This window comes from Pleurodeles waltl, chromosome 7 (assembly GCF_031143425.1).
Source record: "Pleurodeles waltl isolate 20211129_DDA chromosome 7, aPleWal1.hap1.20221129, whole genome shotgun sequence".
NCBI classification, from domain to species: Eukaryota; Metazoa; Chordata; class Amphibia; order Caudata; family Salamandridae; genus Pleurodeles; species Pleurodeles waltl.
The window spans coordinates 1,377,445,997-1,377,470,813 of NC_090446.1; the positions used below are offsets into that span (position 1 = coordinate 1,377,445,997).

At 44.3% G+C, this 24,817-nt stretch overlaps 1 protein-coding gene across 1 annotated transcript in view; it reads right to left on the reverse strand.

The window, feature by feature from the left end:
* Positions 1-211: 211 nt before the first annotated feature.
* The window catches only part of KCNA7 (potassium voltage-gated channel subfamily A member 7), a 192,915-nt gene continuing 168,309 nt past the window's right edge, over positions 212-24,817 (reverse strand). Inside the window, exon 2 of the mRNA XM_069200864.1 lies at positions 212-4,396. Coding sequence (XP_069056965.1) covers positions 3,515-4,396 — 882 coding nt within the window. The 3' untranslated portion in view covers positions 212-3,514. The remainder of the gene's footprint in view (positions 4,397-24,817) is intronic.

Consider the following 24,817-nt stretch of genomic DNA (forward strand, 5'->3'; position numbering starts at 1 on the left):
TAACCATGCTATTAGCATTGCATTACCCGCTACTGTACTGAATACTTTTATTTGACAAACAATTGTTAAAAGTCCATAGAATCTGCACTTACAGCTTGGCTCTTTTACCAAGGCTATGTTTTTTAAAGGCGATTCGGTCGCTGCTACTGTATGGAGGCAAAAAAGCAAGATCATTTCCCATTCTTTGAAAAAGAACCCACGTTTCTCAGCATTTTCATCACAGTAGATACTGGAACCATTTTTATTGTCATATAAATACAAGGGATTTAGTCATCTTTTGCTTTCATTATCACACTTAAATAAGAATTGCACAGTGAGATATTTTTTACATGCGAGGTTAGGATCTGTTTGTCCCATGAAATGCAGACTAACCTGTAGGAAGAAGAGGTGACCCCACAACAGACAAGCACTTCCAAAAGGCCTACAGAGTTTCCCAGGAGTCGTCGTCTCTATCTCCAGCCCTACCAGCCATTTCAAGGTGCCAGCCTGCTTTGAAAACTCACTGTTCCCCAATGTTTGCTGATATCCCTGGTGAGGCCAGGTCCATACTGACATCTATCGAGTCTGGGACTGATGCAGAACATCACAGACATGTTCACAGCCACTACACACTTCCATAAGCCCCCAAGCCAATAAACTTTCTGCGTTTTTGTCTTTTTTTACAAAAATAATACAATTTAAAACAAAAAAACACCTTCTCAGCCGCATTCCATGGAGAAACGTAGATTTAGCAGGAGCAATGGTTCAGTTACAGAAACATCTATTTTTCTGCTCGGGCCTCTTCGTTTTACATCCATATACCTTACATATTCTAACAGGAAGAGCTCAAGAAACAGATTTGACGAACATCACTCTAGTAGTTTGCACCATCTTACTGGGTGTCCACTACATGATTCTCCTTGTCAACAGTGAAAAAGTATTTGGCTTTGTGCCAGAAACAATTTACGCAGCCCAGGGCTACCAGCAGATCATGTGGTGAAGCGGAAGTATGGAAATTTCAATATAAGCCAAACTGTATACCTTAATGAACTGTGTAGTGGGGGGTAATGGGATAAGGTAGGACGCGTTTGTAACAATGCATCTGGGCGGACACATAGAAAGTTGCTATTCAAAGACTCATCTGTAGTTATGTTCCTCTCGATAATACAAACTTGCTCATGTTCTGTCTACGGGGGTAGTCGAGGCTTCACTGTACTCAGTACATTTTTTTCAAATTTCCCTTTTTCAGTTTTAATTCCTGACCACAAGCCTCTGAAGTCTGTTAGTTTGCTGCAGTGGATGTCCTGTGCCAGGCTGACATTCCAACTACTTGTCAATGGGGTGCAATTCTTTGTGGGGACACAAATTCGCAAGGATGGAACTTTAGTCACTGTAATACACTGCCCAATCCTTTCTGGCCTCTCTACGCTCTTTCAGGTGTTGCTAAAGTGATAGACCGTGTCTCCATCTACCTCATAGGCCTGCATTTCCCTAAGAACATATCACCCCGCTTGGCCAGTTCAGGCCTTAAGACCATTGCATATTTAAATAGAGTTAAGACAACAATATGTATGAATTACAAGAGGTTCAGCCACATTATATTTACATGTGAATCATCAGGGCCCAGGATTTCCATATTCACAGCACCCCGCCTCACCAACCAGTTTACTGCTGCACCAGTCTTAGCTACGCATACAATTAAGACATGGGGTTGTCAGCTGCCCTCTCAGGCCTCATTCGTGGCCTTTGCTCAGATGCTCCATTTCCCTTGGAGGACCACAGCTGGCAGGCGGAAATCACGTGACATTAAGACGGGATCTTTCTGCTTGGGGCACAGAAGAAGGCAGATGAGGACATTGGTTTCTTTAACCGCAATGTATTTACATGAGAGGACATGTTCATCTTGTAGGTTACTGAGTCACAAGAGCTGAAGGACGAAGCTAGAAAGGTAACCGTGAGCCCCTCGGGCATTGGATGTGAAGGGGAGATCAAGTATACCTTTAAGAAAGTACTGTTACTTGACACATTGGTAAGGCTCCTAATAGCAGTTTGTTGACAAACCAGAGTGTAGTCTCTCTAGCAATGGAGAGACCTCTCTCCTCAGTATGACAGAATATGCTGCTAGTTAATAGAGGCCACTCTTCCCAGTATTTCAGAATGGTATACAAGATTGCAAATGCTCCTGCCAGTATTACAGAAGTGGCAGCTAAGCCATAGAGACTGCTGACAGAAGAGGCGACAAGGTTCACATAGACTGATATTCCCCAATGACAATATTGGCTGCAAGGGTATATACACTGTTTTTCCAAATTTAAGGCAGAAAAAAATAAAATATAAGCTGTCCGATGCCACCTCTCCCAATGTCAAAAGACTATGCAAGCAAACAGAAAAGACTACTCTCTGCTGAGCTGGTGTGAACATATAAGCATAGACTGGATTTCCAAGTACCATACACTCGTTGTGAACGCCGAGAAGGGGATTCTAAGTGTATTGAGATACTCCTTGTGGCTATGACAGGGAGGAATCGACTGCAGAGATATTTACTCCCACTTATACGTGGGTCACCCTGAGAATTTGCAGACAGGGAATCTGGCACCACCTTGAAGCATACCGCTAATGCTCAATTAATGCACTTTAATTTAGTTATTCCATTCTGTCAGGCAGTTGTTACCGGTTTTCCAGCTGCATTATCCCTAGAGAATAAGGTTTTGCTCCAGCACACGGGCAATGTAGTTTGCCAAGGCGATCCTTCTGCAAACCAAGTTTACAGCTGCCCCTTGGTCCCTTTCCAAGGGATATCTCTTGCTCGCTTCTCTGACGAGCTCACTGGCCTTGCTCTGATTACTTGCTGTCCACATTCTGGTCTTGTGTACGGTTTCATTTTGTTGCTGTTATTTCAGGCTGTTGATCTCTAGCTGTACCCTCTCGTTCCTCCAGCACATGTAACTCAATAACTCATTTCTACTATTTCATGGAGACCTAATGCCAGCTGCTCTCTGAGTCACTGTCACTGATGGTGGGTCTGGCATCCTGCCCTCCTCTGGACCACCTTTTAGCCAAAGGCGGCATCTGTTAGAGCCAAGAGCCAATGAGATTCCTCGACCGAGCTGGAGAATTTCTCAGTCTAGTCACATGACCTTCTGAAAGCAAATACTTCTCTGGTTCCACTGACTCTAGTTTATTAGTTTCACATCACAGCACATAAATGGAGGAGACAAGATCAATGAATTCTGCCTCGAAATAGCTTTTAACGTCTTTAGATTTCGATCCTTCTATAAGAATAGCCTGAAAGTTTCATAATAAACAAACCTATTATACTCCAGTGGAGGTCCTTGACAAAATGAGCAAATTTGAAAAATTGTCTATAAGAAGGAATTCCTTTTGATGTTTCATGACTTGCACTTCTGGGAAAATATCTCACTGGCATTGACCTACAATGATGTCTTTGCCTACGAGACTGTCCACTTTTTTACACTCCAATGAGACTCGTGGGCAGGTAAAGCACATGGCAGGCGGAGATGGCCACAAATCTGTATCACACCTGAGTCATTAGGTGGGATGGCTGCTCAGTATTCGAAATCTCCAACTGGCTGCTGTCCATAGGGCAGATTCCATCCAAGAGACCAGAATTCGAATTAGCAATGATGTCCTTCTCCTTCTTAGGTGTCTGTGGGGTCTTTATCCTCTTTGGCTTTGGGGTCTGAGGATACCCACTAGGGCAGGAGCTAACATGGTTATACTGGCCTGTCTGAGAGCACTCCGTCTCACGGTGGTAGAAGTAGCTGAAGTTAGAGACAATAACAGGCACAGGCAGGGAAATAGTCAGCACACCGGCGATGGCGCACAGTGAGCCAACCAGCTTCCCGCCTACCGTCTGGGGGTACATGTCCCCATAGCCGACTGTGGTCATGGTGACAACAGCCCACCAAAAAGCTTCAGGGATGCTGGTGAAGCTGGAACCATCATGGTCAGCCTCAGCGAAGTACACAGCGCTGGAGAAGAGGATAACACCAATGAAAAGAAAGAAGATGAGGAGACCTAACTCCCGCATACTGGCCTTCAAAGTCTGACCAAGGATCTGCAAACCTTTGGAGTGCCGCGAGAGTTTGAAGATACGGAAGACCCTAACCAGACGAATGACCCTAAGGATGGCCAAGGACATGGCTGGCTGTGCCGCACCCCGGTGGCGGGCCAGTTCGGTGCCAAGCGTCACAAAGTAAGGGATAATGGCCACAAAGTCTATCATATTCATGATGTCCTTGAAGAAGGCAGCCTTGCTGGGACAGGCGATGAAGCGCACCATCAACTCGAAGGAGAACCAGCAGATGCAGATGGTCTCCACTATGAAGAATGGGTCCTCAAATGGGCTCTTGTGCATCACCGACTGCGTGTTGTTGCTTCTCTGATAGGGTTGCACCTGCAAATGTAGAACAATATAATGAACAAGAGCTAATCAAAAACAAACATGCTTATGTGCAGTCAAATAGGCATGACATTATGTTACAAAACCCTATACACACAGAATGACTGATATTGTGCAATATGAAGGTATGTGAGCCCTTGGCTCAATTTTACATCATGCTTTTTATTGTGCGATAGACAACCATCATTGCTTGCATTCTGTGGCCCATCCCAACATGCAGCTGTGCCAAACCAAATTAGCCATGACCCAGAGCACACCTTGCTGTTCTGTTACTGGACCAACAACAGATGTGCCAGTGCACCTCACCACTGACCCGCCACATCACCTGCTAACTCTGGCAGTGCACCTCAATGCACACTGAACAAAAATGTCTGCTATTCCAGTGTCAGGACAAAAGCACAGCTTTTCTAGTACTCCCCGATCCTGATAAGCAGCAGCTTCTGCCTTTCTAGTAACTGTGCCATTATACAGCTCTGAAAATTCCCCTCAGTCCTGACCTGATCTGTTATTCTAGTTCTAGAACTCACTGCTCTGACAATGTACCTCAAAGATGAACTCAATCACTGCCTGCTATATCAGTACTGGGTCAACACACAAATCTGATAAGGCATCCCAATCCTGGCCTGCAGGATATCTGTTACTCCTGTTATGGGCAAACTGGTCTTCCACTATACCTCAAAGCTGAGCTGCATCATCTTCTGCTATTCCAGTACTGGGACCAATGCACAAAACTGCCAGTACAAATAAAACCTTACCTGCAACACCAACTAGTTCTGAAATCAGCAGAGCTCAGCTGATGCTCCTCAAAAAAGACCAGTAAAGGCATCTGCTATTCCAGAACTGGTACCCATACAAAACCCTAGTAACGCACCATAGTTGTGGCTTGTAATACCTCCTTCCATTCAAGTAAGGGTGGGCGTAACTCGCATAACTTCCTGGAACTCAATTCCGCAAAATTACTAAAAAAATATGCCAAATTATGTATAGTTACACCAAATGCATCTTGCACTGAAAAAATACCTGAGCAGTCCTTTCGGATAAAAATTCAACTCGAAAATGTAATTCGGATCTACAGTTTTGCTTTTAAAAATTGCCCAAACAGGTAAAAAAATCAATCTGAATTGTGTGTTGACCACTTACATAAAAAAACTGCCACTCGTGTCCAAAACGCTGATGTTTGCCTTCAGATTTGTAACTTCTTGTTAAAAATGGATCTGAACACTACGCTCAGGTAAGAAATCTACCTTAAATGCCTCTTGTGTTAAAAAATTACCCGAACAGTACATTTAAAATTAAACGTTCTCCCTGAAATTACACATAGTGCAATAATGGCATATTCTCGGTAATTTTATGAATATTTTGCTAAACAAAATCATCTAATTAAAATTTCACCCAGGCCTATATTCAAGCACTGGTATCAACAGAAAGATTTGTCTACGCACCTCTGTCCTTTCCTGTTACACTTCCTATATAAATCTGCTAATGCATCACAGTTTTGCCCTGCAGCAACTAGTTATATTCCAGTACTATGATCCATCAACAGCTCGCCTAAAGCACCTCAATTGTGAAGTTTACGAATCACACCTGTTCTGTTTCTGACAGTCACAAAGACCTGTCAATGCTCCTTATCCTGCAGACGTCCTTTTCACAAACTTCTGACACACATACAAAATTGTAAATTCACCTTGTTCTGATGTGGGTCCTGAATATTATTCAGTAGGGATTACCGTTATACCTTAATACTATAGCCAAAATATCAAAAGGTAGGCATGTATAGATTTTATATACCTAAGTCCACAAATATATACCATGACAATATATATATATATATATATATATAAATATATATATATATATATATATACACACACACACATATCTTCAAGGTACTTACATGTGGAGTTAAGAATAGTAAATCTGTACTTTTTGTCCTCGATGTTTTAGCAACAATACTAAAATAGAACGATATTTCCAACTCGTCTTTCCAGAGTACAGGCCATGTTCTTGTATGCAGTATCTGCACCTTTTCTTATACATGGACCAGCACACAGGTCTTCAAGAGCCCTCATTCTTGCTCGATGTCACCCTGTTATTCCAGTACAGTTACACACGGCTCTGTCAGATTTACCAAAGTGCCTTAATCTTGACCTGCAGTACCCCCTGCCACGTTTCAGGTGCATAGCACCAGTGCACCTCAGACATGCCCTGCACCACCCTCAAACTGTTTCAGTGTTGTTGTTTTTTATGTACATCTGATAATGCACCCTAGTGTTGTCCCGCCACTGATGTTCCAGTTGTATGATGGCTCACCTAGAACACTGCTAATTCTACCAGTCATTATCCACGGCTGTTACGGTACTGGCACATACACAAAGCTCTATCCGCTCACCATGACTGGCGAGCTCCCCTTCAACTTACACCACTTCCTGCTATTCACTTTCTGCACATAAAGTCACATGACTCTCAGCTTTCCCTGTGTTTCCTTCACTAGAAACCACTCATAACGTCACATGACTTCACAGAATAGCGTCTAGGTCCCAAGCTGTGTCTCATGCTTTTTCGTCTATTTTTGGACCTATGCCTCAGCAAACTCTCCCAGAATTAGCCTGCAAATATATCTAGATTTCTGTTTGGAAGTTTGATTAAATTGATAATACTTGCGAGTTCATTGTGTTTCGAGAATCCCACAACAAACTCAAATTAGGATTATGGAGTCTTAAACTAAAACCCTGGTTTTTATGCACAGTAAGGGAACGGGGTCCGACATAATGAAATTCAGAGTGTTTCTGACATCCTGTGATGGAGGGAAATGTCCCAAATATTGTGCAGCATTCTTTTTTAGGTCATGCCAGGGGACTTATGGTGACAGGCTGGGCTGAGCTACTCAGATCATAGCTGAATTAAACTCATATCTAACTCAAGCCGTCTCTGAATTAATACATAAAATGCATACAGCACAAGTCTAAAACAGTGAGCAGAGATTGTCTTTTGCTATCTGAAGTTTGTGCATTAATTCTAAGAAATTCCGAGTTACATGTATGAACTTCAGACACCACAGACGCAAAAATAGGTGCTCTGGGCTGGCACAGCCTCTTATTATATGGCCCAAGCAGCATGTTGAGATGTCATTTTTATGGTCTGGCTTGAGAGCGTAGCTGTCACCAAACAATTATGTGAGAGCCACCAGGAGAGGGGCTTTGGCTCAGCCCACATGTTGGGATCCAGGAGTACATGTTTTGATCCGGCAGAAGCTTTCACAAGAGAGTGCTTGTCCTTCAGAGAGCTGTGATCATTTTGCTTATTTATCCAGCCGCCTCAGCTTGAACTTTAAGAGGTACACACATGCCATTGTAATGGTATAAACTGTTTTAGAGAACTAGATAATTTACAGTGTTTACCTGCGGCAGCATCATAGATCAGTGGAGGAAGTAATGTAAGTACATGGACTTTTAGGTCTGACTTGACAGTGCATTCATTAGCCAAGCCTACTGGCATTGCCAATGCTTGTTTTCAGCTGCGCCTGTGCACAAGTGGTGGGGACTCGTGTTGAGCACAAACATTATTTCGCAATACCTCCGCATCAGTGCTTGTCTTGCTGACAGCAGATCTTGCAAACAAAAAGAGGCCATTACTGCCTTTTGTTTCATGCTTTGTTGTCAGCAAAATATACATTAGCCTCAAGATATGTTGAGTTAATGGATGCGCACAACATGCCTAGAGGGGGTAAGCCACTGAAATAACAGCCAGGCTCGAGTCTGATGCCTGAATGTGGCTCAGCTCGAGGTCCTGTTGGAACCTCAAGCCCATAACAAGCAAGCTATTACGTGGCTTCTGCTTGTCTTCCTCTGTCTACCCAAGATATGGCGTTACAGCTAGAGCTGCTGACTGAGGAACCTGGTTTGAGTCTCGGCGTTAGTTGAACATCCTGTGGTTCTGGGCAAATTACATAATCTACCCATGGCTATAAACAACACATGCAACCTTTTGTATTGTACCTGCAGCTTGTGTAAAGCGTTTCAATACCTTTGTATCCAGTGCATGCTATGTTTTAAAAAATGCCCTAGAGGTAAATATGAACAAAGTCTTAGCATAGGGAAAGACAAATAGATACCCATTTACTGGGTGATATGTACAAAGTAAAACCAGAAAACATGGATAAATCGTGGCTTCCCTGCTTAAAATGTGTGATATTAGGCAAATGTTTCCTTTCTCCATAACTCTTGTTTTCTTCATTATGTTAAAGCACTTTTAAATATGTGGTTTCAGAATACCAGTTGTCCAAAACTATCACTTTTAATAAGCACTTCTTAGTGCAGTGTTACAATGTGCCTTATTGATGTTAAAGCTTACAGATGTTAAAGAATTCTGAAGAGACATTATTATATTTTACGTGATGTTTTTTGTATGATTTACATTGCAAATATGTTCAGGGCTCGGCTCGTCCACGGACTCTTAAATCCGAGCCAGACCCTTGGCTTTGCTCAAGCTCAGCTTTCCCTGTTGATTTGTTGGCTTGCCCAACTCTAAACATGCCTGAAAGAAACACACAGAGCAGTATCGCGCCGGGACAGCGCAGACAGCGGCATCATGAAATGGCCCCTCGATGGATTCTTGAATAAATAAAAGGGGCCATTAGGAGCCAATATACTGCTTGCTTCGCTACTGATACAATCTGGGGCATAGCTTCAGTGGCAGCTCGCAGTAGGGAAAAGGGGTGTGGCGGGATACAAGATAAAAAATAAATATTATAATATTTTCTTTTTAAACATACCTTTTGTGCCAAGCCTCATTGCTTCGATTCGTTCCTTGACTGCAGACACAGGCTCCCAGGCCTGCCCTCCGTCCAATCCTAACGCTGCTTTCATGCTGCCTGCAGCATGAAAGCAGTGTTAGGAGTGAACTGAGAGCACAGCCAGGGCGCCCGAGGCAGAGTGGATGTCTCTGTCTGCTGTCTCCAACCCAGCAACACAGAGCCTGAGAAATGTTTTCTTTTCAGAGCCTGTGTTGCTGGGTTGGAGAGAGCCCAGTGCACATGTGTGTTTGGCTGGCCTGAGACAGCCGGCCAAACGTACATGCGTACTGAGGGGAGTGCTGTGCTCTCCATCCCGTCAAAGCCCCATGGCCTGCCTCTTTTACTATAAAATGATAATAAACGTAGTTTATTATGGTTTTATAGTAAACGTTTTGCAGCTGCTGCTGCTGGCTGGAGGGGGGGGGATGGCTTGTCAGTAAAATTGTGGGGGGGTGAGCTTCAGATTGTCCGACACTCAGACTGGCATAAAATGTTATAGGATAAGTAGGGTGCATGAGAGGGGAGAACGGGTAGTGCAAAGGGAGAGGAATGCAGATTGGGGGGGACTAAGGGCCACATGTACAAGTATTTGCGACTTGCAGAATCTGATGTACTACAGTTTCAATGACACTGTTTGCGATTCCCAATGGGGTCGCAAATGACCTACCTCATAAATATTCATGAGATAGGTCGCAATTTGCGACCCCATTGGAAAAGGCCGCCCTCACAGGGATAGTGGCCTTCTGGGGACAGCAGACCACCATGTCTGTGACTGCTTTTCAATAAAGGAAGATTAAATTAAAGGAAAATGGGATGCATTTAAAAAACAAAAATGAAATGTTTTCTTTTCATTTTTTCAGAGCATGGGGACCTCTTCCCATTTGCGAATGGGTTAGCACCAATTTGAAATCGGTGCTAACTGGGATTGTTTTGTGACTGCATTCACGGTCACAAAAACATCATAAATCGCACTGCGACTCGCAATTAGAATTAGAACACCCCTTACTGATTGCAACTCGCAAACCTATTTTGCGATTCGGTAAATAGATTACCGGATTGCAATATAGGGTTTGTACATACCAAAATGCTTTTTTCTACGAATCGGGCTGTTTGCGTCAAGAAAAAAGGTACGTACATGTGGCCCTAAGAGAACACAATATTTTGTAAAATAACCAATATTTTAGAGGACTTTCAAAACAGAGAGCATTAAATATCTAGGCATCTGGGTGACTTTACATTCAGATCTCACCTGGAATCTCATTCTGGAACCACTGGTGAAAAAGACCAAACAAGACCTCACCAAGTGGTGATCCCTTCCACTAAATGTGATGGGCCGCATCACTCTTTAAAAAAATGATGATTCTACCAAGGCTTCTGTATGTGTTCCAAAATACTCCACTCAACTTACCCCAGATATGGTTCCAACTCCCAAGATCGTACGGCGACAACTTTTTTGTAGCGATGTACCGAGTCCTGACAGGCCCTTCAAACCTGCCAACGTAGCCCATAAGAAGGGGGCCTGGGGATGACTAATTTATATCTTTATTACTTATCCTCCCACCTTGCTGTGGTACACAACTGGTTTACAGTGGTTGGACAGATTCTGCCTACAGTCTATAACTAGCACTTATGGGATTTACCCAAACTCTATCCATGTTGTATGCATCTCCAATCATACAAAAAACGCTCTCCATTACTAAATTAGCCCTGTCCTCCTGGAGAGCTGCACTATGACAAATCCACTGGGCGAACAAACTCATAAAACAAACCCCTCTCTGGCATGGTACCTGGCTCGGTGAATCCACAAAACTATAGGGCTTTGAAAAATGGGACCTTACAGGACTCTCATTATTGGGGGACATCTGATCAGGAACGCAGATGAAGTTGTTTCCAGATTTTCAACACATCTATGCACCCACACCTACTCAATTCTATAAATTCTTACAATTATGCCATGCCCTCCATGCTCAGGTCCCACGCACCTACCCTCTTCTGGAATTCAATCCTCTAGATGCTAAACTTCTCATGGGAGCACTGGGCAAGGTGAAAAGATTCCAAATCTATTGCACACCAATCACAAATACTCCAGGCAGCCTGGACCATCTTAGAAGTCGCTGGGAAGACTAGATGGGCGCCTTTGAGGAGGACGACTGGAGAGATGCCCTGATTGCACCCAGAACTCTAACTATCTCATCCCGATTGCGGCTGATTCAAAAATATTATCTACGTTGCACCTATCAATCACCACAGACACTGCACCAGGCAGGTCTTCTTTCGGAACCCCGCTGCCTTTGATGTGATGCCACCCCAGCCGACTTTTATCACATGGTTTGGATATGGCACCAGATTCAAAGGCACTGGTCCATCATAACAGCGGAACTCACCAAGATCTTGGGGTGGGAAGTCCCATTGTCCCCCTTGGGGCCCAGGAAAGTGTGGATGGCATGAGATCTGAAAAGTATGTTTTAGGAATAGCCTTATTGATTGCTAAACGGGATATTGCTGCTCACTGGATCTCCTCTTTTCTCTCCGGTAGAACCCAGAGAGTCCGACTCTCACCCTTCCGCTCCGAAGCCACCAACCTCATCTGCGGCGTCCCCCAAGGCTCCTCGCTAAGCCCAACGCTGTTCAACGTATACATGGCACCCCTCGCACAACTGGCCCGTCAGCATAACCTCAGCATCCTCTCCTACGCCAACGACACACAGCTCATCCTCTCCCTTACTAAAGATCCACACACCGCCAAAGCCAACCTCCACGAGGGACTGAAATCCATCGCTGAATGGATGAGAAACAGCCGCCTGAAACTAAACTCTGACAAGACGGAAGTCCTCATCCTCGGTCGCTCCCCCTCGGCCTGGAACGACTCCTGGTGGCCCACCGCACTAGGCCCCCCTCCTACTCCAGCCAACCACGCACGAAACCTCGGCTTCATCCTCGACTGCGCGCTCACCATGTCCAAACAGGTCAACGCAGTCTCCTCCTCCTGCTTCAACACCCTCCGCATGCTCCGCAGAATCTACAAGTGGATCCCAACGGACACCAGAAAAACGGTGACCCAAGCCCTCGTCAGTAGCAGACTTGACTACGGCAACGCACTCTACACAGGCATCCCAACAAAAGACATCCAACGACTCCAACGCATCCAGAACGCATCTGCCCGCTTGATCCTCGACATACCCCGCCGATGCCACATCTCCCACCACCTGAAGGACCTCCACTGGCTCCCCGTGGACAAGAGGATCACCTTTAAACTTCTCACCCACGCGCACAAAGCTCTACACAACGCCGGACCCGCCTACCTGAACAACAGACTCAACTTCTACGTCCCCTCACGCCAACTCCGCTCTGCCAACCTTTCCCTCGCCATCGTTCCCCGAATCCAGCGCAAGACCGCCGGCGGCAGATCCTTCTCCTACCTCGCCGCCAAGACCTGGAACTCACTCCCCACCTCCCTGCGCCAGACCCAGGACCTCCTCACCTTCAGGAGACTCCTCAAGACATGGCTATTCGACCGATAGCAGCTACCCCCCCACCCCCCTCAGCGCCTTGAAACACTAACGGGTACATAGCGCGCTTTATAAATTTACTGATTGATTGATTGGAAGACCCATGCTCCCCTCACTCTAGCCCAGTGGTGCAGAGGGGTTGATTTGTGTTCTCAACAGGAGAAATCAGTCTATGAGGCCAGGGGTTGCTCTAGGAAGCAGGGTCATGTATGGGGTAAGTGGTTGGAACAGATCCCATAGAACTGTAATGATTGAAGATGGAGGGCTTGATGTAGAACTGTCATATGTTTGCGACTAAATATGCCTTATGCTCATTTTGTAGTCATAACTTTATAGCGATTATGTGCACTGTATGGCCTCTGTGTCCTATTGTTATTAAACTTTTAATATAGCCTGAGGCCAAGTTAGGCGTGGGGTAGTTTATTTCAATTTAATTATTGTGGATTCTGTAATGGTTTTAATTATCCCTAAAAATAAAGATGTTCTGACGTTCTGTGTTGTACAAGTCCACAATACATAGGAGTAGTAGGAGGGGATACCTTTCCTCATCAACTGTAAATTGACAGTTATCCTGCCCCGGAAGTGACGTCACTTCCGTTACTGGGATTTCCGGTGCCCCACAGAGCCCGCCCCGGAAGTGACGTGGGTGTAGAGGTGTCACGTGGTTTGTGACCTCATGATGTCATGTGTTAGCCTAGTGCCTGGGACCTAGCCCCTGAGTATTGGTCTATGGGCTGTGTAAAATTAATGCTTTTGTGTTCAAGCATTTTCAGAGCATAAGAGGACAGGCCTGGACATGTCAGACATTCAGGGCCAAGTGGCTGTTTGGGGCTCCCCTCACAGGGCTGCGAAGTGGGCGGGCTGGCCAGACCTCCTCACGGTTGGCTAGTCAAAAAAGAGGGGATGGTCAAATGATGCTTTTGTTAGAGTCAGTCTATCAATTTAAAAAGGCAAATCTAAACCAGATGTAGGCCCCCAAGGACTGGCCTCAAAGGATGACTGGCATTGCAAATCTAAAACAGATGTGTGCCTACAGGATTTCCCTGGGCCACAGTGGAGGTTAAATTAGAAACTGGCCATGCAATTAAAAGTTTGAAACAAAACAATGGACAAGTATTGCAAATCTAAAACAGATGTAGCCCCAATTGTTCCCAGGACTGGCCTCAAAGGATGACTGTCATTGCAAATCTAAAACAGATGTGTGCCTAAAGGATTTCCCTGGGCCACAGTGGAGTTTAAATTAGAAACTGGCCATGCAAATAAAAGTTTGAAACAAAACAATGGACAAGTATTGCCAACCTAAAACAGATGTCTATTTCCAGGCCCCACCCACCACAAAGCCTAGGCATAATTAGCATAGTGAGTCTGGTATAAGAACCCCCACCTTCACAGGCCTCTTTTTTCTGAACTACATACTGAAGTTTGCGGCAAGCAGGGCACCATCAGGACATCCTGGCTGAAAACATGAAGGGCAGAGCGCAGACTGGTGTTGCTAAACCTCTTCCACTTAAGGTCTGTAACAGTGTGGTGTTTGTATATGTTCTAAGGAATTTTAACATTGCTATTAGCCCCAACCAGTTTAACTATACATAGCAGAGTAAAATGCACATGTTTTTAAAATTATATTAATGTATTTTGAAGATTGTCAGCGGTAATCTGCTGGCTACAATGTTTAATTTGTGCATATTGGTTCTGTTGCTGAACATTTACATGTATTTTGAGGATCTACATGTTATTTTGTTAGGTGGAAGCCGTGCCTAATTTGTACATGTAGGTTCTGGGGCTATGTATTTGCATGTATTTTGAGGGTATACACTTATTTTGTGGGGTGATGGCTATGCTTAATTTGTGCATCATGGTTCTGATGTTGAGTATTTAAACGTATTTTGGATGGTCTGCACTCATTTGTGGGTTGGGGGTACTGTTTAATTTGTACTTGTAGGTTCTAGGGCTTTATATTTGCATGTATTTCTGTGGGTCTGCACTAATTTTGGGGGGTGGAGGTAATGCTTAATTTGTACCTGTAGGTTCTGGTGCTGTATTTTTGAGGGTCTGCACTAATTTTGGGGGGTAGGTACAACGCTTAATTTGCACTTACTGGTTCTGGTGCTGTGTTTTTGTATATATTTTTGAGGGTCTGCACTAATTTTGGAGGGTTGAGGCAATGCTTAATTTGTACTTTCAGGTTCTGGGGCTGCATATTTGAATGTATTTTTGAGGGTCTGCACTCATTTGTGGGGTGGGGGCCATTGCTTAATTTGTACTTGTAGGTTCTGGTGCTGCATGTTTGTGTGTATTTTTGAGGGTCTGCACTTGTTTTGTTGGGGTTGTGCCCATGCTTAATTTGTACTTGATGGTTCCGGGGCTGTGCATTTGTTTGTATTTTTGTGGGGCTGCATTTATTTTGAGGGCGTAGCCCATGCTTAATTTGTACATGGTGGTTCTGGTGCAGCGCATTTGTTCGCATTTTTGTTGGTCTGCACTTATTGAGGGTGGTTGGAGCCCAAGCTTAATGTGTACACGGTTGTTCTGGTGCTCTGTATTTTTTTTTTGGGGGGGCGTCTGCTTCTAGGTGGATTGGGTGGCCTTAAAAGGTATGAAGAGGTCCGAGGTGTCGCTGTTAGCGGCACTCGGCCTCAGTATTATGTGTTCACACAATTAATTGCAGCAGTCGTGTGTTTAAGAGGAGAGCTTTGGGGGGGTGCATAGTTATTAACTTTAGAGCTCTGGTCTCCGAGTTTCGGTGGGCATTGCTCAAAAGTTAATAACTGTGTTCCTCAGAGCTGACCAATGCTCAGGGGGACACAGTTCTTAACTTTTCAGCGCTATTTTCAAGAGTCCGCGAGGTATCTTGAGAACAGTGCTGAAAAGTTAGTAACTGCGGTCCTCAGTGCCATCCAGCGCTCTGGAGACCCTCGTTATTAACTTTACTGCGCTGTTCTCAAGAGACCGCAAGGTCTCGAGAGCATCGCAGAAGAGTTGATAACGGTGCTCCCCAGAGACGTCCAGCGCTCTGGGGACCCTCGTGATTAACTTTACTGCGCTGTTCTCAAGAGACCTCACGGTCTCTTGAGAGCAGCTTTGTCAGGTTAATCACCAGGGTCTCCAGGCGCTGAGCGCCTCTGAGACTCCGTTATCAACAAAACCGATCAACTTAACAAAACCGTTCACAGAGACCACACGGTCTCTGAGAACTGCTTTGTTAAATTAGTTACGGAGGTCTCTGGGCGCTGAAAGCCTCGGAGACTCCGTTATCAAGAAAGCCGATCAGTTCTCAGAGGCCTCGCGGCCTCAGGGAACTGATCGGTTTTGTTTATAATGGAGTCTCCGAGGCGTTCAGCGCCTCAGAGACTCCGTTTACATGTACAGTGTAGCGCAGCTCTTAGAGGCCGCGAGGAACACCCGCGACCTCTGAGAGCCGGGCAGAAGGATTAACACTCCTTCCGACCGGCTCTCAGAGGTCGCGAGTGCCCCACGTGGCTTCTGAGAGCCGCCCTCATTGCACCGGAGGGTGGCTAGATTAGAAAAACAGCCTGCGCAAGGCGGGGGCCTGAGGGCCCGTGCCTTGCGCGCTGGACCCTTGGACCCTTACAGTTTAAAAAAAAAAAAGCATGTTCTGGCCTCTGGGGTGCCCGAGCTCGGGAGATTTGGCCCCTAGGGGCCCATAGGACCCAATTTTTTTTTTTCAAATATAGTAAAATTAAAAATAAACCAGCTGTGACCCTGGGGACCATGAGCATGAGGCTCAGGGGCCCCCAGGGCTCCACCTGGCAGATTTGTTTTTTAAAATAAATAAAAAAACTAAAAAAGGCACCAGGGCAAATAAAATAAAAATAATAATACAAAAAAAAAACCTAAACCTGCAATGACTGTGGAGGTATTGAGCAGTAGGCTCAGGCCCCCTAGCCCCCCAGCCACTCACCGTAGTTCAGGGGCATCTGGTGTCCAAGGCCTGTACATTGAAAAACACTGGCCACCACACATGCTGTTACCACAGGCGGCCATTTAAAAAAAAAAAACAGTGTCTGGGCTGTTGGACCCGGCTCAGCTTGTCTGCTCCACCCTGGAGGCAGGAGTTTAGATTGAGCTCCACCCCCACACATGGTTCACAGCCTTGTTGAGCTAAGGTTAAAACACGGCCTGGATCCTAGGATTCGGCCTCTGGTCTATTGTATATGTATAAATTCTAGGAATTGTAATGTTTTTAAGTAGTGTATTGTTTTATATTTTTATAACTGGTGTAATTATATGGCGTTATAAAGACCTTTGGGTGCCTTGTAATAAGAGTAAAACAAGGTTGTGGAGCCTTTAGAATTATATAAATAATGCTTTATAGAGAGAATCCTAGACTTTATATTGTACAAGAGCGCCACCCTGTGGACTTTGTTTATTAAACAGTGTATAGTTTTTGAGAAAAGATCTACAAATTGCTCTGTGTATTATACTTCCAGAACATTGGGGCGCAACAAGATGTATCTTTTTTTTTATTTTTTTTTTATTTTTTCGTCCTCTTAATTATCACCCATGCTTTGGTAGAGGAAAAATGGTACCGGACGGGGGAAACGTAACCCTTGGGTCGTCCCGTTTGGTCTACGTTTTATTATTCTCCCAATCGTATGCCATCAACCAGGATATACTATTTTCTATGAAACCTAGTCATAACCAAAGCATCGCCCAGTATTGGGTAAGGGGAGTACTAATCATTGGACTTAAGTTGCACGAGGAGGAGACCAGACAGCAAAACAGTAATATACTATTGGTAGACATTTTCCCAGTTCATCCAGAAGTTATCCCTTCTAGAAAGGGGACCTCGTTGTTCCATTATGCACATTCGATTTACAGATATTTGCCAATCCTTAGAACGGGGGGGAAAGGGGTCAACCCATTTACGACAAATTTCTCGTCTAGCCAAAAGTATTAATACAAACAACAGGTGCTCCTGATGTGCTGACAATTTTTGATAATTCATACCCTGTTCACTGACCCCAAACACCACCATAGAAAGATCCAATTTTACGTTCACATTAAATATTATCTTTAAAGTGTTTCCTATCTCCTCCCAATATTCCCACAACTTTGAACATTGCCAAAACATGTGTATATCATTTGCCTTATCGTCACCACACCTCGGACAGTTTTTCTGAGTTTTCCCGATAGCTGTTAATCTGGCCGGCGTCCAGTAAACCCTATGAAGTGTGAACAAATGGTTTTTCTTCAACTCTGCCGGGCTGGTCGTGAACCACAATTCTGAGCAGGACCTATTCCATAAAGATTTCACATCTAGAGTTGGAAAGATCCCCCCCCACTTCGACAAGGGAAGGGATGTCCCATCCCTTGTTGCTTCCAACAGAGCATGGTACCACAGAGCAACTTCCTTATTAATGATTTTCTGGTTTAATTTCCCTTCCCATATATTGCTTCCTATTTCTCCTATTTGTTGCGATTTAACCCAAATAGCTATCTGAAGATACTTGAATTTGGAGACTGTGCCTCCAGTCCCTTCATAAAGTGTCGACCAGCTTAACAGTTCTGGTCCTTCCATTATCTGGCCCCATCTTACAATCCCACTCACTCTCAAAGGAATTGATAATTTATCAGTGAGGCATTCAGGAGTGCCAGGTGAATCCCAAATGGGGGAAGAGCTGCAAAAATAGGGTATCTCTAGCACCTTCCGAAAGTGCATCCAAATGTTGCATGCATGTCTGAGTGTCTTCAAGCGTACCTTCTTGAAGTACTTAGGATGGCCGAATTTATATAGAAAATGATCTGCTTTTTCCTCGAGGTGTGCCGTTAAGGCTTTCCACGCCGGATCATATTCTGACTTCTTATTCAATAGGTTTCTAATGTTTTTTAATTGAAATGCCAGATAATACTTGAAGAAATCTGGAGACGCAATGCCCCCCCACTCTTTTTTTTTACTCATCTTTTTCCACGAGATCCTTACTCCTTTAGAGGCCCATACAAACGAGGATAAATCCCCCTGTAGTTTTTTAAACCAGCAGTTCTTAAACTCTAGTGGAATAGTGTTGAATAAAAAGGTGAATTTTGGGAGAATACACATCTTCAAAATGTTGGATCTTCCAATTATGGAAAGAGGGAGAGCGGCCCACGTCTTTAGCAATTTTTTGGTTTCTCTGTATGTTATGTTAAAATTTAGTTTAGGTACCTCATTTAGATCATTTGTTAATCGTATACCCAAATATCTGATCTCTTGTTTGACTAAAGGAGAAGCATAAGTCAAATTCCAACACATTATTTCTGTCTTTTCTGTGTTTACGCTGTAACCAGAAAGTTTACCAAATTGCTCCATCAAAGTATTGAACGCTAGTAGGGTAGAACTAACATCCTTGGTGTATAGCATAAGATCATCCGCATATAATGCTACTTTTTTTTCCCAGTCCCCACTTTGAAATGGAGTAATTTCCTTACTTAACCTAAGAGAAATTGCCAGAGGCTCAATATATAAGTTAAAAAGCAAGGGAGACAATGGACATCCCTGTCGCGTACCCCGCCAAATCCTAAATTCTTGTGATAACTGGCCGTTGACCAGAATTCTCGCTGAGGGGCATCTATACAATTCCCTGACTGTCCTAACAAAAGGAAATCCCAAGCCTCCTTTTTCCAGCACTAACCTCAAAAAAGACCAATTGACCCGATCGAAGGCCTTTGCTGCGTCAAAAGTCAGGATCGCCAGAGGGGTCTTTTCTTGTTCCGCCAGATCTATTGCAGCAAATAACTCATGTGTTACATCCTGGAGATACCTCCCTTTCATAAAACCCTTTTGATCCGTATGAATCAGATTGCCTATGGCACTCCCTAATCTCCTGGCTAAAATCCCTGTATAAAGTTTGTAGTCGGCATTCAACAGGGAGATGGGTCTGTAAGATGCACAAGACATTGGGTCCTTACCTGGCTTTAAAACTAGACAAATTATAGCCTCTCTCCAGGATTTAGGCGTCTGAGCCCCCTCAACCAGCATAGAATTAAATAATTCTAATAAAAAAGGACTAATAACTTCCCCCAAGACCTTGTACAATTCATTAGGTAGATTGTCTGGACCAGCGGCCTTTCCTTTTTTTAACGCTTTTATGCCTTCAATAAGCTCAGCCTCATTTATTTTACAATTTAATAGGGTCTTTTCAGAATCTTATAGAGCTGGAAGGTGTAGTTTTTCTAGAAAATCACTAATCGACTCGTCTGAATTAACCAGGCTTTCTGAGTATACGTCTTGGAAAAAAGATACAAATGCCCCCTCAATCTCTTCTTGCTCCACACAAATCGTATTGTCCGATTTGACTGCTGAAATATATCTTTTAGAGAGGTCTGACTTAACCTTCCATGCTAGTAGCTTACTGCAACCTTCTCCATATTCATGGTGAGCATATCGGCTAGCTTCCCATTTTAACTTACTGCGATTTTCCAAAAAAGCCTCTAGCTTAGTCCGAACATTAACCTCTTGACATATCAAGTCCTCTAATAAATTGACCTTCTCTTCTGCTCGTGCTTTATGGATTGCAGCTTGCAAGGTTTTTAGAGATAATTCCATATCTCCCAATTTCTCTTTTTCTTCACGATGTTTGTATATTGCCAGGCTCATAAGCCTCCCTCTAATATAAGCCTTAAAGGCGTCCCAAACACACCATAAACTTGCCGTACCTTGGTTCAAAAGAAAGAAATCTCTTGTGTCTTTTTTTAATGCTTCTACTATAGAGTCGTCTAATAGTATAGCGCGATTAATTATACATCTAATACCTTTATTTACGACCCTGATATCCAAGTGTAATTTTACAGCTGAATGATCTGAGAGGTGAGCTGGATTGTGGGCTACCTTTCTGACCTCTGGGCATAAACTTTTATGTATTAAAAAAAAATCTATTCTAGATCTATGCCCATATTTTTTATTGTAAAATGTATATCTGTCTCCTTCGCCTCCTCTGCAGTGCCATATGTCTACCAATCCTAAATCTTGCATGGCTTGTTTCACCTGTGCCCTCATTTTAGGAGAGTTATCCGTACCTCGAGGGGTTGACTTATCGTGTACAGGGTCTAACAAAATGTTGATGTCTCCGCCTAGTACCACTGGATATCTAGCTAGAAGTAAAATATTGAATAACTCTTGAAATGGTGTGGGATCATCTAGGTTAGGTCCATAATAGCCTGCCACCGTGACCCAATAACCACATACGCACAGTTCTACCACTACCCATCTCCCTCTAGGGTCAACTTGCACCGATCCTATCCTAAGCTTTATGGATTTTTTGATGAGAACTGCCACGCCTTTTATCACACTAGTTTGGGAGGAGCATACGCTAAGAGAAACCCAATTCAACCGTTTAACCCAGGTCTCCCACTCTGTTTGTTGGAGATGAGTTTCTTGCAATATGATAATCTCCTCTTCCGCCAATCTTAAATATTCAAAAATCTTCCTCCTCCTGCTTACCACTCTTAAACCATTCACATTCCAAGAAAGAAATTTCAATCTTAAATTCCCATACTTAGACATATCTGTCAGGAGAAAAGGAAAACGTCATAAGCACAGCGCACCCCCCTCCTAGGTAAACAACATATGAGGACTTTCTTATTTTTATCCTTTCAACCCACCTAACCCACCTAACCCAACCCAAACCCCCACACCCAGTGCCTTCCACCCCCTCCACCAACACCAACCCCAACTCCCACCCAAACCCAACCCCCCTACCCTGGGGAACCCTCCCTGATTCTACTAGGATAACCATCCTGTTATCCTAAATTCGAACTCCCCATCGGACGAGATACTTCCACTAGATCTTATTGTGACGCCTTAATCTGGTCTATAAATGCGCTAACCTCCCCCGGATCTCTCATGTTATACATTTTGTTCTTCCACATGATCCGGAGTGCTGCCGGAAACCTTAGCTGTACGGTAGCCCCAAGAGAACGAAGCTCACGCATAAAATTTCCCAATTCCCACTGTCTATCTAACGTTGCTTTAGACAAGTCCGATCTTATCCTGAAGGCCCAATCCCCCTTGGAAAAAACACCAACTTTAAGGGCTTCAGACAGAATTTTTTCCTTGATAGAGTACGTATTGAAATTTATCAGAATCCTCCTGGGATTCTTCCTCCCGGGATTTTTCTTGAACGGGTCACGATGGACTCTTTGAATATCCTCTTCCAGGTTAAACCCTGCTGTATTTGGGATAACCTCTTTTATCAAAGCAATCACATAGCCCTTAATATCTTCCCCTTCCAATCCCTCAGGAACACCCAAAAGCCTGATATTATTTCTCCGCATGTTATTTTCCAAAATCTCTAGTTTGTCCTGTAACAACTTTTCTCCACGTTTTAATTGTGAAATATCCTCAGATTGAGCTGCCACCCGCTCCTCATGGGCCGCCACCACAGTCTCGAGTTTACCCATCCGATCTGTTAACAAAGTGATTTTATTTTCCAAAGCCTCACATACTTCCCGAATCCTTGTTTGGTTATTTTCTGATGTCTCAAATTTTTCCCTAATCTCTTTAGTAAGAGAGATTAGCAGGGCCTGTACGTCCATACCATAAGACATTGTACCTCTGAGAGGGTTGCTCTCCACTTCTAACAAAGCCGATAATTTAGAGGAATCCTCTCCCTGTCCATCTAGATCCTTGTCTAATGGATTTAGGGGCGACCGCCTAGCCAAACGCATAGCTAAATTTGACATTTCTAAATCATCTGAGGTTAGTTGACTATTTGCCATATCCTGCGATGGAAAGGTAGTAGTCCGAAAATATCTTGTGATCAGTGATTCACTCCTCCCCAGAAGTTCAGGTTGGCCTTCCCCCAAGAGAGGGATAGGAGGGCCCACAGATGACAAAATTTGATCAGTCCCCTTTAAAGAGACTTCGCCGTGAGTCTTATATCCAGGATTTGTAACTGCTACAGTCTCTGATGAATAAACCTGGGGCTTATCACTCACACCCAGGGGGCCGGGCTTACAAGTCCTTGCACCAACCAGGTTTTTAACCTCTGCCCGTGCAACCCTGGGGCGGCGTTTGATTGGAGACATGCACCGAGAGGCTCTGCTGGTATCACGTTCTCCTCCCACCTTATTCCTGTTCAAATTACTCCTAGTGGAAAGCCCCGGAGTCTCCGGTAAACTCCCACGAAGAGAACAGCGAGAGGTATAAGATCTCCCTCGTCGCACACCCCTCACTGCTTCAGCCCAAATACTGGAATTTAAAGCTTGATTCCAGGGGACCCCCTGACCACCTCTCGCCGAAGCAATTTCGCCCCCCTCCTTGTTCGCCGTGATTTTTAATTAAATCTCCCGACCTGGGGCGGGGAGATCAATATAAACAAGTACACTCCAATAGTAACGTATTCCGAGACTGGATTTTCTAGGATCCTTCCGAGTCCTTCAAATAGCTACTCCAAGCCCGATAGGCAAATGATGCCCAGTGATGCCCAACTCGGTCTAATTCAAGGAGTAGAAACAACGTTGGAATAACTCTTAAAGCAAAGAGACAATGCTCAAAGTTAATGATAAGAGAGTTTAACATCAAACCTCTGTGGGTGACAGAAGAAGTCTCAAAAAAAAAAAGAAAGGCTCACAAAAAAAAAAAAAAAATCCTATGCAGATTCAACCTGCGATTGTTTTTTAAAGATCCGATGTTCAGGTTAATTAACGATTTATGGTATTCCTACCAATCTGGATTTATCAGTGTGTATCTCTCACGCAGGGAGCTCTGTCAACCTCAACACCGAGAGAGAAAAAAAAAAAAAAAAAAAAACGCCATCAACAGCTCTTCCCGGCAAGAGGGACGACTCACCCGGGGCGCCGGTCTAGGAGCCCTGCACAATCCCAGTCTCTCCTCTAGTCTCTTCCCCGGCGTCTCTCCTCCAAACCTCTTCCTCGTCACAACAAGGGGGCCCCTCTACGGCCGCGGTGATCCTCTCGCGCGTCGATCCAACTGCGGGACTGCTCCGGCTCTCAGCGCGTCGTTTCCAGGTCAGGGGTCGCAGGTCGCGTCTCTCGTCCGCGTCTCTCGTCCGATGGGAGTTCGCGGTCAGCGCTTCAACCGGCCGCCATGTTCCCCGTCCCTCTTCCCGTATCAAAAAAAAATCTTGAAATCTGAATCTTGTGGTTCTTGTGGCAAAATCCTGGAACGACTTCCCGCTTCACCTACGGACCTCATCCTCTATTCTGGAATTCAGGAAAGGACTCGAACTGGCTGTTCAACTGAACTCCTTAGCAGCTGTGTTCTCAGCACCCGGATACTCTTGTGGGTGGTTAGCCACACTTTACAAATCTCCCCCTTATCGCTCCTTGGCTTACACGCCAGGGATCTCGTAAGCATTCACGCTTTCGAAGACGGCGCGCACGGTGCTGAGGAGACTCTGACGCATTTGAAATTCGCTCCGTCCTCCAGCTACCCGGACCGCCTTCCGTTGGTCCGCCCTTCTGATTTGCATTTACGTCAGTAAAGATCAAGAGGCCATTGCTTGCGGCTGTTTTAATTGGATCTGCTCAAGATGTATCTTGAGAGACTTTTTTTTTTTAAATGTTTTTTAATTTTTTATTTTTTATTTTTTTTATTATTATTTTTTTTGTATTTTTTTCCAGCACATTGCAAGGTTTTATGAAAGGGTTATGCATATAACATTAAATGAGTTGTGCTAAAAGTCAATTCTGCCTCTTTTGTACATAGGACTTCCAAGAGCTTGCGATGCCCCCAGAGGAAATGAATATAGTGCAACAAGGTGAGTTACGGGACACAGGCCAATCTAAACAGAGTTGTCGTGATTGTTATTTTTTTATTTTACCATTAATGGTTTCCCATGTGTCTGTGTGCTTGTACAGGGTATGATGCAGAACTACAGCTTGTGGTTGACGCTCTGCAACAGATCCTCCAGGTTCAAGATGGTCCTTGCACAATGTCTCAGGATACCATTTATGCAGGTAAATAAAGGAGTCCATGTGTAAACGCCTTGAAAATTAAAAAAAAAAACATAAACCTGTGGCGTTAAAGCCCACAGAGAACTTGTATAGCCTATGTACTATATTGTAAATCTAACATTTTTTTTATTTTTTTATCCCGAGGTCCCCCTGCGGGGTATGTGACTCCAGGGGTAACGCCCCAGAAGTTGGATGGGG